The 10,990-nt window shown below is 51.5% G+C and overlaps 1 protein-coding gene across 1 annotated transcript in view; it reads right to left on the bottom strand.

Moving 5' to 3' along the window:
- The window catches only part of TTYH2 (tweety family member 2), a 60,226-nt gene extending 49,618 nt beyond the window's left edge, over positions 1-10,608 (bottom strand). Inside the window, exon 1 of the mRNA XM_006869607.1 lies at positions 10,480-10,608. Within this exon, the coding sequence (XP_006869669.1) occupies positions 10,480-10,608 (129 nt within the window). The remainder of the gene's footprint in view (positions 1-10,479) is intronic.
- Between the last annotated feature and the right edge of the window lie 382 nt (positions 10,609-10,990).

Here is a 10,990-nt window from a genome sequence, read left to right on the forward strand (position 1 = left end):
GGGGGGGGGAGGGACGGGGACCCGGACACACCTGCCCACGCCCCTCCCTCATGTACCTCAGCAGGAGATGTGGGCATAGGGACGAGGGGGTTTCTACATAAAGATCGGCAAGAAACCAAGGAACATTGTGGCTACAGAAAGTGAGACCAGAATCTTCTTCCAGAACCAAGAGAGAGCCTTTACCTGAATACAGACCTCTAAGGAGCTCTGGTAGCATAGTGGTTACGAATTGGGCTGTGAACTGTAAGGTCAGCAGTTCGAAATTACCAGCGGTTCCGCGGGAGAAAGATGAGGCTTTCTGCTCCCGTAAAGATTTACAGCCTCGGAAACCCTGTTCAGGGTCGCTATGGGTCAGAACCGACTTGACGGCACATAACAACAACAACAACGCATTGGGCTGCTAACTGCAAGGTCAGCAGTTGGAACCTACCATCCGTTCCATGCAAGAAAGATGAGGCTTTCTGCTCTTGTAAAGATTTACAGCCTCGGAAACCCTGTTCAGGGTCGCTATGGGTCGGAACTGACTCCACGGCACATAACCACCACCAACCAACCAAAGCCTCCTAACGGTAAGAAAATAAATGTCTGTTCTGAAATACCCCTTGTACTTCATTAGCGCAGCACTAGGGGTTGTAGACACCATCCTTTCTTCTTTCCTTCCCTTCTTCTTCCATTGGAATTCCTACTCTGTAAACAAGTGTGCCACACTAGGGCACTGGGTGGGGAGGGGGAATGGGCTTAGACTAGGGTGTGGGCAGAGGACAAGAGGCCAGGCTTGGTGATCAGTGGGGAAGGGAGTGTGAGCAGAGGAGTTGTGAATGGTGGCCCCCTGGTATCTGGCTCTCACACCTGGCTGCAGGTATGGACCTAGACCATGCCTATGATGAATGACTCAGAGCAACTCAAGGAACAAGGCAGGAACGGTGAGTGGACAGCAACAATGTGGGTGGGAACTGCTGGCCTGGAGGAGGTAGAGCGCCTCAGGAAGACCTTTGAGGAGAGGGACATCCCGACCCTCTTGGGGAATACACGAGACTGAGCAGGATGCCTGGATTACTGTCTAGTACCTGTGACAGGGTCAGGACGGGGCTGACTGGAGTAGCCACCTCCTCTAAGTGCAAATTCAGGACCCTTGCTGTCATGACGACTCGACATGTGTTAGAGAAGTGTGTTCCGCTGGCTTTTCAACGGCTGTGTTTTTGATTGCCAGGCCTTTCTTCTGAGGTACAAAGAACCTATTCTTGTTGTTGAAGGAGCTCTGGTAGCGTAGTGGTTACGAATCAGGTTGTGAACCACAAAGTCACCAGTTCGAAAACTCTGGTTCAATTATTCTAGGCCCAGAATGTTGGGAAGCTTGTTCTAGGTGTTGAAAGGGACAAACTGGATGCTCAGGGCACAGCTAGCCCCTCAGGGAGCCTGGTGCCCCCATCCCTTGTCTCTAATATCTGGATTTAGCCAGATGGACACCAGCTAGTATCAGATTTAGTGGCTCCCAATCAGGGCTCTCAACCAAGCTCCTGAGTTGAGTGGGGGATCCTTTCAATCTCGGGGAGACATTACTGCTGGAGCAGCATGCAGGGGGGCTACAGTCCTGAGACCCCAGGGTCATTTGGGGGGACAGTGCACGGTGGTGAGGATGCCTGCTCAAACAGATCCTCAAGTTTAAGCAGGGATGAATGGGCTGGGTGGTGGGAACAGCCCCGAAGAGTCTGGGAGCAAGGGCTCATATAACGACTCAGGTAGATGGACTGGGCTCAAAACTGGATTCTCACCTACATCTGGGAGAAGTATGTGGTAGGTGCCGCTGGGAGCAGGTCTCCCTATCTCCAGGCAGCTTGGAACACAGACTGAGCACTCACCTGCTCAAGTCCTCAGTGTGGTGGGGGGCTGGACCCGACACTACAATGGAATCTAGGAGCCCACCTTTTAGCCCCCAACCCATGTCCCCTTCCTGGAGGGTCCATAGCCCCAGGCCAAGGCAAAGGAGACCCAGATGGATGGGGGACTCAAGCTTTACTATCCAGCGACAGGAGTCGGTGGAACGATGGTTAAGTGATTGGTTGCTAACTAAAATGTCAGGTAGGTGGTCCTGGCTTGGAGGGAGAAACGACCTGTCGATCTGCTTCTGTAAGATGGTTGTTGTTGTTAGGTACCATCACGCACAACAGAACCAAACACTGGCCAGTCCTGCACCAACCTCACCATCAGTATGTTTGAGTCCAATGTGCTGCCACTGTGCCAATCCATCTCATTGGCGAGTATTCCTCTTTCTCTCCGACCCTCCACTTGACCAAACGTATTATCTTTCTCCAGGGGCTGGTCCCCTGACAACAAGGTTAAAGTAAGAGAGATTAAGTCCTGCCATTCTCGTTTTTACCCAGCATTCTGGCTGCACTTCTTCCAAGATAGATTTTGTTTGTATTATCGGCAGTCCAAGGTACTTTCAATATGCTTTTCTAACACCATAATTCAAACGTATCAATTCTTCTGTGGTTTTCTTTATTCATCATCCAACTTTCACATGTGTGTGAGGTGACTGAAAATACCATGGTTTGGGTCAGGCGTACCTTAGTGCTCAAACTGACATCTTTGCTTTTGAAAATGTTTGTTGTTGTTATTGGGTCATGGAGTTGGTTCCGACTCATAGCGACCCTGTACAGGGTTTCCGAGGCTGTAAATCTTTACGGGAGCAGAAAGCCTCATCTTTTTCCCGCAGAACAGCTGGTAGTTTTGAACTGCTGACCCTGAGGTTAGCAGCCCGATTCGTAACCACTATGCTACCAGGTATAATAATCCATACTGAAGTCTGTAGTCTTTGATCTTCATCAGTGAAGTCCTCTTAGCTTCCAGCTTCTTAATGCATCTTCCTCCAATCCCGATGCCACATTCTTCTTCATATAATCCAACGTCTCAGATTATTTGCTCAGCGTACAGATTGAATGGTGGTGGTGGTGGTTGTGTAACGTGGAGTCAGTTCTGACTCATAGTGACCCTGCCTGGAGGTTTCCGAGGCTGGTAGCATAGTGGTTACGAATCAGACTGCGAACCTCAAGGTCAGCAGTTCAAAACTATCAGCTGTTCCACAGGAGAAAGATGAGGCTTTCTGCTCCCTGAAAGATTTACAGCCTCGGAAACCCTGTACAGGGTCGCTATGAGTTGGAACTGACTCCATGGCACATAACCCCTACCACCCAAATCTTTATGAGAGCAGAAAGCCTCATCTTTCTCCAACAGAACCTCTGGTAGTTTCTAACTGCTGACCTTGAGATTAGCAGCACAACTTGTAACCACTACACTGCCAGAGCTCCTTATAGATTGAACAGGTATGGTGAAAGGACACAACCATGGCGCACAACTTCCTTGGTTTTAAATCATTCAGTAGCTCCTTGCTCTTTCTAACAACTGTCTCTTGTTGTATGTACAGGTCCTCATGAGCACAATGAAGTGTTCTGAAATACCCACTCTTCACAATGATATCCAAAGTTTGTTAAGATCCACGGTCAAATGCCTTTGCAGAGTATTCTCTGCTTTCAGTCTAGATCCATCTGACACCAACCATGAGATCCCTAATTCTGAATTCGGCATGGGGTGACTATGAGTCAGAATAGATGGGAAGGCACACAGACAATTCAAAGTGAAGTCTGGCTTGTCCAAAATGCAGAAGCTAAAGTCCCATCCTGGGCAGAGCATCAGAACTGCATTGTGAGATGATCCCCAGGCGATTATATCTTCAGAGTCTGAATCCACTCACAGCAAATAACCACCACAAAGGAGGGAGGAGTCTGGGTAGTGAATGAGGTTAAAGAGCTAGCTTAATGTTAAAGGTTAAAGTCACAGAAAAGAATTCGTCAGTAGTGGTAGAAGTCTTTGGGAAAGTATTGGAAAGGACCTTTTGTGAGTCAGGATCTGAATGGTGTCACCAAATAGGAGGGAGCTTCAACAATTTCCTAGAAAATGTATGCTAATAAACTACCCATGAATTTCAAACTTTTTTTTGGCACAAAAATAAACTGAACGAACTTGATATGACATGTCTAAACAGGATCTAGTGTGAGGCACTAAGAGGGAAACAGTTTTGAGAAGAGCCCCTTCTCAGAGCAACAGGAATTCTGCTAAAATCAAAGCAAAAGTAAACCAAAAATTTATGGTGAGGTCTGAGTGGAAGAATGAGGAAATCATTGATGCTTTACCAATCGGGGTACCATGCCCCAAAGAAATGAGCAGTAACGGGTAACTAGTTTTAAGAAGGGACAAGTCGATGTTGAAGATGAAGCTGGTAGTGGCTGACCATGTCAGTTTGTGAGGAAACAATCTTGTTTGTGCCTTCATTGCAGAGGACTGATGATTACCAGCAAAAACACAGGCCAACCCCAAAGACATCTCAAATGGTTCAACCCTCGTAATTCTGACTGAGCAAACTCAATGGGTACCATAAATATTGCACCCAGATCAGCTGCAGACAAAAGCAAAGATTTCAATGGACGTTTCAAACAAGTGGGACCAAGATCCTGAAGTATTTCTTCCAAGAATGAAACATGGTCTTACATTCCTGAAGACAAAGCACAATTAAAACAGCGACTGCGGGAAAAAGATGAGGCTTTCTGCTTCCGTAAAGATGTACAGACTCGGAAATCCTATGCATGGTCCCTAAGAGTCAGAACCGACTCCAGGGCACACCCTCCCCACCCCACCAAGAGATGGAAGTGGTCCCGTCTGAGCAAAAGCAGGGAGGTCAAGAGCAAAGTCCACGGCAAAAGTATTTCAGATGCCCAAGGCATCTTGCTGGTTGACTTTCTGGAGGGCTAAAGAATGAGTCCCGGTGTGGCGCTGCGGATTAATGCGCTGGACTTCAAAGTCGGTTTGAACCACAAAGTCGGTGGTTCAGGCTCACCAACCACTCCTCAGAAACCCTATACAGGGTCGCTATGGGTCGGAACTGATTCGGCAGTACTGAACAACAGTAAAGAGCGATAACATCCGCTTATCATCAGAGTGTTTGGAGAAAGGTAGGCAAAACTTTAGCAGAAAAACGTCCAGGAAACCTACAGTTAGGATAAGTAATTACTGATTGAAAATAAATAAACAATAAAAACACCTCAGGTCTAGATTTGTTGTTGTCATGTGCCATGGAGTCGGTTCCGACTTATAGTGACCCTGTACAGGGTTTCCGAGGCTGTAAATCTTTACAGGAGCAGAAACCCTCATCTGTCTCCCGCGGAACAGCTGATAGTTTCGAACTGCTGACCTTACGGTTCGCAGCCTGATTCGTAACCACTAAACTACCAGAGCTAGATTAGAGATTGCTCCTTAGCTAGCTATCTTTGCTTCCAATTTGCCTCCTGGGCAGCTCCACTATCAATCTACCTTCAAAGTAGAAATACCATTCAATCGATCACATGTTCCTGCCCAGCAAGAAAAAAATCTCCAAAGTAGGGAGGAGAGGAAGAGGCCAAGGACCAACCAGCACAAACACCTCCCACCGCGACGGTGTAAATCACTTGCGCTCCGTAATAGGCAATTATTTCCCTCGCTCCTAATGAACGCTTCAAGTCCCATGTGCGTGGGGTGTGGGGTGGGAGAGAACCTCCCAGTCCCAGAAGGAACCAGATCTGCTTATGTGCTCTCCTGCCCTGAAAAACAGACCTTACCAAGCACAATGGCCCACATCGCTGTGCCCCGGCCCCAATCTCTCTAGCCATCCTCCTTTCCCCGTATCAAACTCAAAACCATTCTGACTCATTAGTGACCCTACAGGACCCTACATTGTTGTTGGTAAGTGCTGTTGAGTCGATTCCGACCCACATCGATCCTGTATAGGATTTCCAAGGAGCAGCTGGTGAGCTTGAACTACCAACTTTGCAGTTCAAACGACTCACACCAGAACTCCATAGAACCCTATAGGACAGGGTAAAACTGCTTCATAGTATTCCTTCATCAAAGAGACTTCAATTTGTTCTGCTTGTCACTTGGTAGCCAGAAACCCAATTCAAGAAGCATGCAAGTGGTGGGCAGCATGTGCATTTGGGAAGTGCTGGCCAAGTGCTTGGTTCAAATTCACTAGCCACCCTGAAGGAGAAAGACATGGCCTTTCTGACAAAGACTGCCAGCCTTGGAGATCCAACAGGGAAATTCTACCCTTTACAGGGGGAGCTGTGAGTTTCAAGTGATTCAACGGCACAATAAAAGGATTGTTACCAGTAGGAATCAACTTGAAAGCAATAGATTTGGTTGGGGATTTTTTAGGACACTGCATCTGAACTCCAAGGGGCTTCTGCATGGGAGTGGGGGGAGAACCCTGAGCCCACGGGCCCCAAGACTCTGGAGACATGCACCCCTGTCTCGGGCCAGCGTGACTGTCCGCTGATGGTGACTCAGTGTTCAGATGGGATGAATGGAGCTTCCCCATCTCAGCCAATCCCAACCAGGCTGGGCTCTCTGCCTGGCCTGAAGTCTCAGAGTGGGGTCAGGGTGGGGCCTCATCCTGCACCCTCCCCCAGGTCTGAGGACATCATGTGGGTCTCTCTGTAGAGTGTGCGAAATGGAATGAAACACACAGAATATATTAAAAAATCAATTCGACCTCTTTAAGTGTGATCCAGGGAGAAGATGCTGGTTCTTGCTTGTTGACAATGGTAACAATGCTGGCCAGGCATTCTGAAATTGACCAGGGATTTCAAATGCATCCCCCAACCAGTGTCTGGTCTCCCCAGGAGGGAAGGAGCGGGGTGGGTCATGGTGGTGCCACCAACATCTTAGAGAGGAGGACACACAGCTGGACCGAGCACCAGGTGCTCTGATAGCCCAACATGGTCAGCTAGGGGGGCAGTGACAGAGAAGATTTATGATGAACCTGGTACTGGGCACAAGATGGTTATCCACTAACTCATCCGATCCTCTTACTACCCTGGGGCAAATGAGAAGGGTCAGCAGTGTGTCCTCTTAAGACCTAGAGTCACAACAGATAGAGCTAGGGGCCCACCTCCACCTGCCTTTCCTTGGAGCCCACCCACAGTCAGCCTTTCCAGGAGACCTGGTGGACACAAGCTAAACAGCCTAGCTAGTGGGGACTAGAGATCAAGGTTACTATTGGAAGATAAAAGGAGCTCTGGTAGCGTAGTGGTTACGAATTGGGCTGCAAACCTCAAGGTCAGCAGTTCGAGACTACCAGCTGCTCCGTGGGAGAAAGATGAGGTTTTCTGCTCCCGTAAAGATTTACAGCCTCAGAAACCCTTTACAGGGTCGCTATGGGTCGGAACCGAATCGACGACACTTAACAACAACAACATTGGAAGATAAACCACTGGGAAGACCTGGGTTTCCAGTGCTCCGGAAGACTCCAGAGGGGGAGTGCTTACCTTCTCAGGGAAGTTGAGACACTGAGTTGGGTCAGGAGACCCCAGTTCATCAGGCAACTTAACCTTCAGCTCTCTCTGATCTGATCGTCTATAACCCCCTACTCCACACTCTGCCTTCTAGATCCTCTATAAACTCATCTCATCCTGAACTTCTCCCCAGGCTCTACAGACAAAGTTGTTGTAATGCCATCCAGTCAGCTTCAACTCATAGCGACCTTGTATAGGGTTTCCAAGGAGTGGCTGGTGGGTTTAAATCACCTACCTTGTGGTTAGTAGTTCAGGACGTATCTACAGTGTCACACCAGGATTCCATCTCTACTTGTTTGTTGTTGTTAAGTGCCAATGAGTCGGTTCCGACTCATAGCCACCCTGCATAGGGCTTCTGAGGAGCAGCAGGTGAGTTTGAACCACCGACCTTGTGATTCAAAATGACCTTATGGTCTAGTGCTTTATCCCACAGCGCCTCTCCAGAATTCCATCTCAATTTAGTCTTTTGTTTTTGTGTACTCACGCACACATGCACACGCACATACAGGAAACCACAAGCCTGCACTTTTCTCTGAAGCTGAAGCCATGAGGATTGATCCCTCCTGATCATTTTCTAAAGACCTCTGTTCTCTAATCCCCGGCAGCAGGCGTCGTACTTGGGACACATAGCTGAGACTCACGATCAGTTCCTTTAATGAGTCTAATAATTGGTCCTACTGTGTTCTACGGATTAAGCATGTTATGTGGAAGATCTCATTTATTTAATTCTTAAAGATGAGTGACGTGAGGCTCAGAGAGGTTGAGACATCTACCCAGGGTCACACAGTAAGTGATAGAAACTGTTCCCGAAGGCTTCATCTGCTTTGGCTGTCACCATCAGTCTTACCAAGACAGCGCTTGTTGTTGTTGTGGTTAAGTGCCTTCGAGTCAGTTCTGACCCACAGCGACCCTGTTACAGGGTTTCCGAGGAGTGACTGGTGAGATTGAATTGCCACCGACCTTGTGGTCAAACTGACTTTGTAGTCCACAGAGCCACACCAGGACCCCAAACAATGCTGGGCCCCAGTCCAGTTTGTGGAGTGGATGATTGGCAGCAGAGGAGACCTATCAGCTGGCCTTCACCCACCCACCACTTGTCTGTCACCGCCTGACAAGCGGGTTAGATCACAGGGGCACCTACGAAAATAGGAGCTGCTGTAAATAGCACCCAGGGCTAGTTCTAGACTTCCCATCCCGGCCCACTCTCCCCCGGACTCAGCATCCTCTAGTAGAACGGGAGGGCATAGGCATAGCCTGAGTCCACTGTAGGCGCAGAGGCTCATGGGAAACAGCTGCCCAGAACCCTAGGAGGAGAGGACAAGCTCTGTGTGTGGGTCTTTATGCCCAGCTGCCACCTGTCCATGGGCCTGGGGGTGGAGCAGGCTCAGGCCCCGGTGGCCACAGTTGCTGACCAGACAAGTGTTGTCTTTGGTGAAAAGAGGATCGGGGAGTACCCTGACCATCTCCACCCCGACCCAGGAGTTTAGATTTCCACTAGTAGAGAGAAGAAAACTGTGAATGGAGACCTCAGGGACAGGATCTGGGGCCCAGGGTTTGGGACACACGGACACAAACACACACAAGCTCCAACAAGCCACAGCTGTCTCTGAAATCATATCCGCCTCTATTCGCGCATTCAGCGGGAACGGAAGATCCCCTGGCGCTTTCCCCAGGCTGGCGGCGCGTTCTCAGGACCACAAACTGCCAGAGGCGACTCTCCAGGAGAGGGCGGGGCAGACTGATTAGGAGGGATGAAAGAGCCAAGTGGACTGCCTCCAAAGTCCGCCCAAGGGTCCCCGCCTCTGCAGGAAGGGGGTTTCTCCACTCAGTCTGGAAGGCGCACGGACATTTGTGTTATTATCGGCGTTCCTGCCACTGTGGTAGGCGATAGGCCAGTGCACACACCTCGCCCCCACCCCCCAGACCTAGGGGGAGGGGAGCAACAGCTGATTCCCCACCTCCCTCAGTCTGCAAAAGGAGGCCCCGCCCGAGGAGCTACACGCCAGGAGCTCAAGCCTGAGAAGTTGACACCGCCCGCAGAGGCACTGGGGTCAAAGTTCCGAGATGTGCACATGGGTCGCTCCAGAATCTTTGACCAAAGAGAAGGGACTCGGGCAGGGGCGGGAATGCTCAGACCAGGGTGTGGGGAGAAGAGGTCGGGGACTCCCGGTCGGTCATTGGGGGTGCAGAAACTCTAGAGAAAAGAAACAAGGGCGCTAGGAGTGGGCAGAGACCCAGGGATAAGGGGAGGGGCTGAGCAAGAAGCCCCCAAAACTCAAGGCCACTCTAGCTAATTGGGATCTAGGTGACAGAGATGGGGGAGCTCAGGATCAAGTGGAGGCCAAAGAGAAGAGCTGGTGTCAAAGCAAGGGGGTGAGGTACTCAAGACGCGGGTGTGGGACGGATCTGATCCGAGGCCATCTTCCTTCCCAGAAACAGACGCGCTGTGGTTTTCAGGGACAAGAGGGAAGTCACCCACCGCCGCGTCCTGCGCCTAGTTCTGCGTGCGTTCTTCCGTAGTGACCCGGGCAGGGGTCTGCAGCACAACGTGTCCCACCCCGCGGGGCAGGGACTGAGAAGAGGGGGAGGGGCGCTGATCGGAGAACTCCGGAGATTTAAGGCAGTTTCAGCCCAAACTTCTCCCAGGCAGAGCGTGCCGGAAGCCGAGTCTCCCGAGCTTCGGATGCCGGAGAACCCCGCAGCACCCCGCGGCACCCAGCCCATTGACGCCGAAATCAACCTGGGACACGCGGCAGGCGCTCAAGTCGCCGCCCCCACTGCCGAATCCTTCCCCCCGGCGCTCAGTTCCACGCCCCGTGGTCTCTGCGCTTCTCCTCGCCTCCCCGACCGCCTCCTGTACCCCGATCTTTTCAGCGCTCCGAGTCCCCCAGTTCTCCAGACTGGAAAGGCCGTGGGCCAAGCGTCCCGGGAGAAAAGGGAGAGAGGCGAAGGGTCTGGCCTGACTAAGGGGCAAAGGGGAGGTCTGGGGCTCCCGGGGGTAGTGGCGGGCTGGGAAAGCGGGGGGCAGGGGGGTCGTAGGGGAGAACTCTGGGCCTCCAGGCCTTGGTGGCTCGGGTCTGCGGTGGCGCGGACTCACCTCTTGGTAACTCTCGTCCCGGGGGTTGAAGGTGTTGTTCACGGGTTGCAGGCGCAGGCCGAGGTGGGGAACGCCGTGCAGCCACACGACCCACCAGGGAGCAATGTACTCCACGCTCGCCGCCGGCATGGCTCAGCCTGACTGCGGCCAGCCCGCTGCCACAACCACAGGGTGAGCAACCCGCCCAGGCCCCGCCCCGAGCCTCAGGTCCCGCCCAGGCGTGGGCCCAGCCCCTCCCAGGCCCCAGCACCCGCTTAGAAGTGGGCTGTCCCCTCCCTCCCCGCCCCAGCCCGGCCCGGAACTCACTCTTCCCCGGCGCGCCCCCGGGCTCCAAAGTGTTCTAACCCCGCACCCGAAATCCTCTCTTGCATCTGAATCTGGCGGGCAGCAAAGCGGCCCAGTGGAGAGAGAAGTGGATAAGTTTCCGAGTCCTCGAGTTGTCTCTTGTTGTTGTTGTTAAGTACCGTGGAGTCGGTGCCGACTCCTAATGACCCTGCACAGGGTTTCTGAG

Source organism: Chrysochloris asiatica, unplaced genomic scaffold, assembly GCF_000296735.1.
Source record: "Chrysochloris asiatica unplaced genomic scaffold, ChrAsi1.0 scaffold00132, whole genome shotgun sequence".
In the NCBI taxonomy this organism is placed as follows: Eukaryota; Metazoa; Chordata; class Mammalia; order Afrosoricida; family Chrysochloridae; genus Chrysochloris; species Chrysochloris asiatica.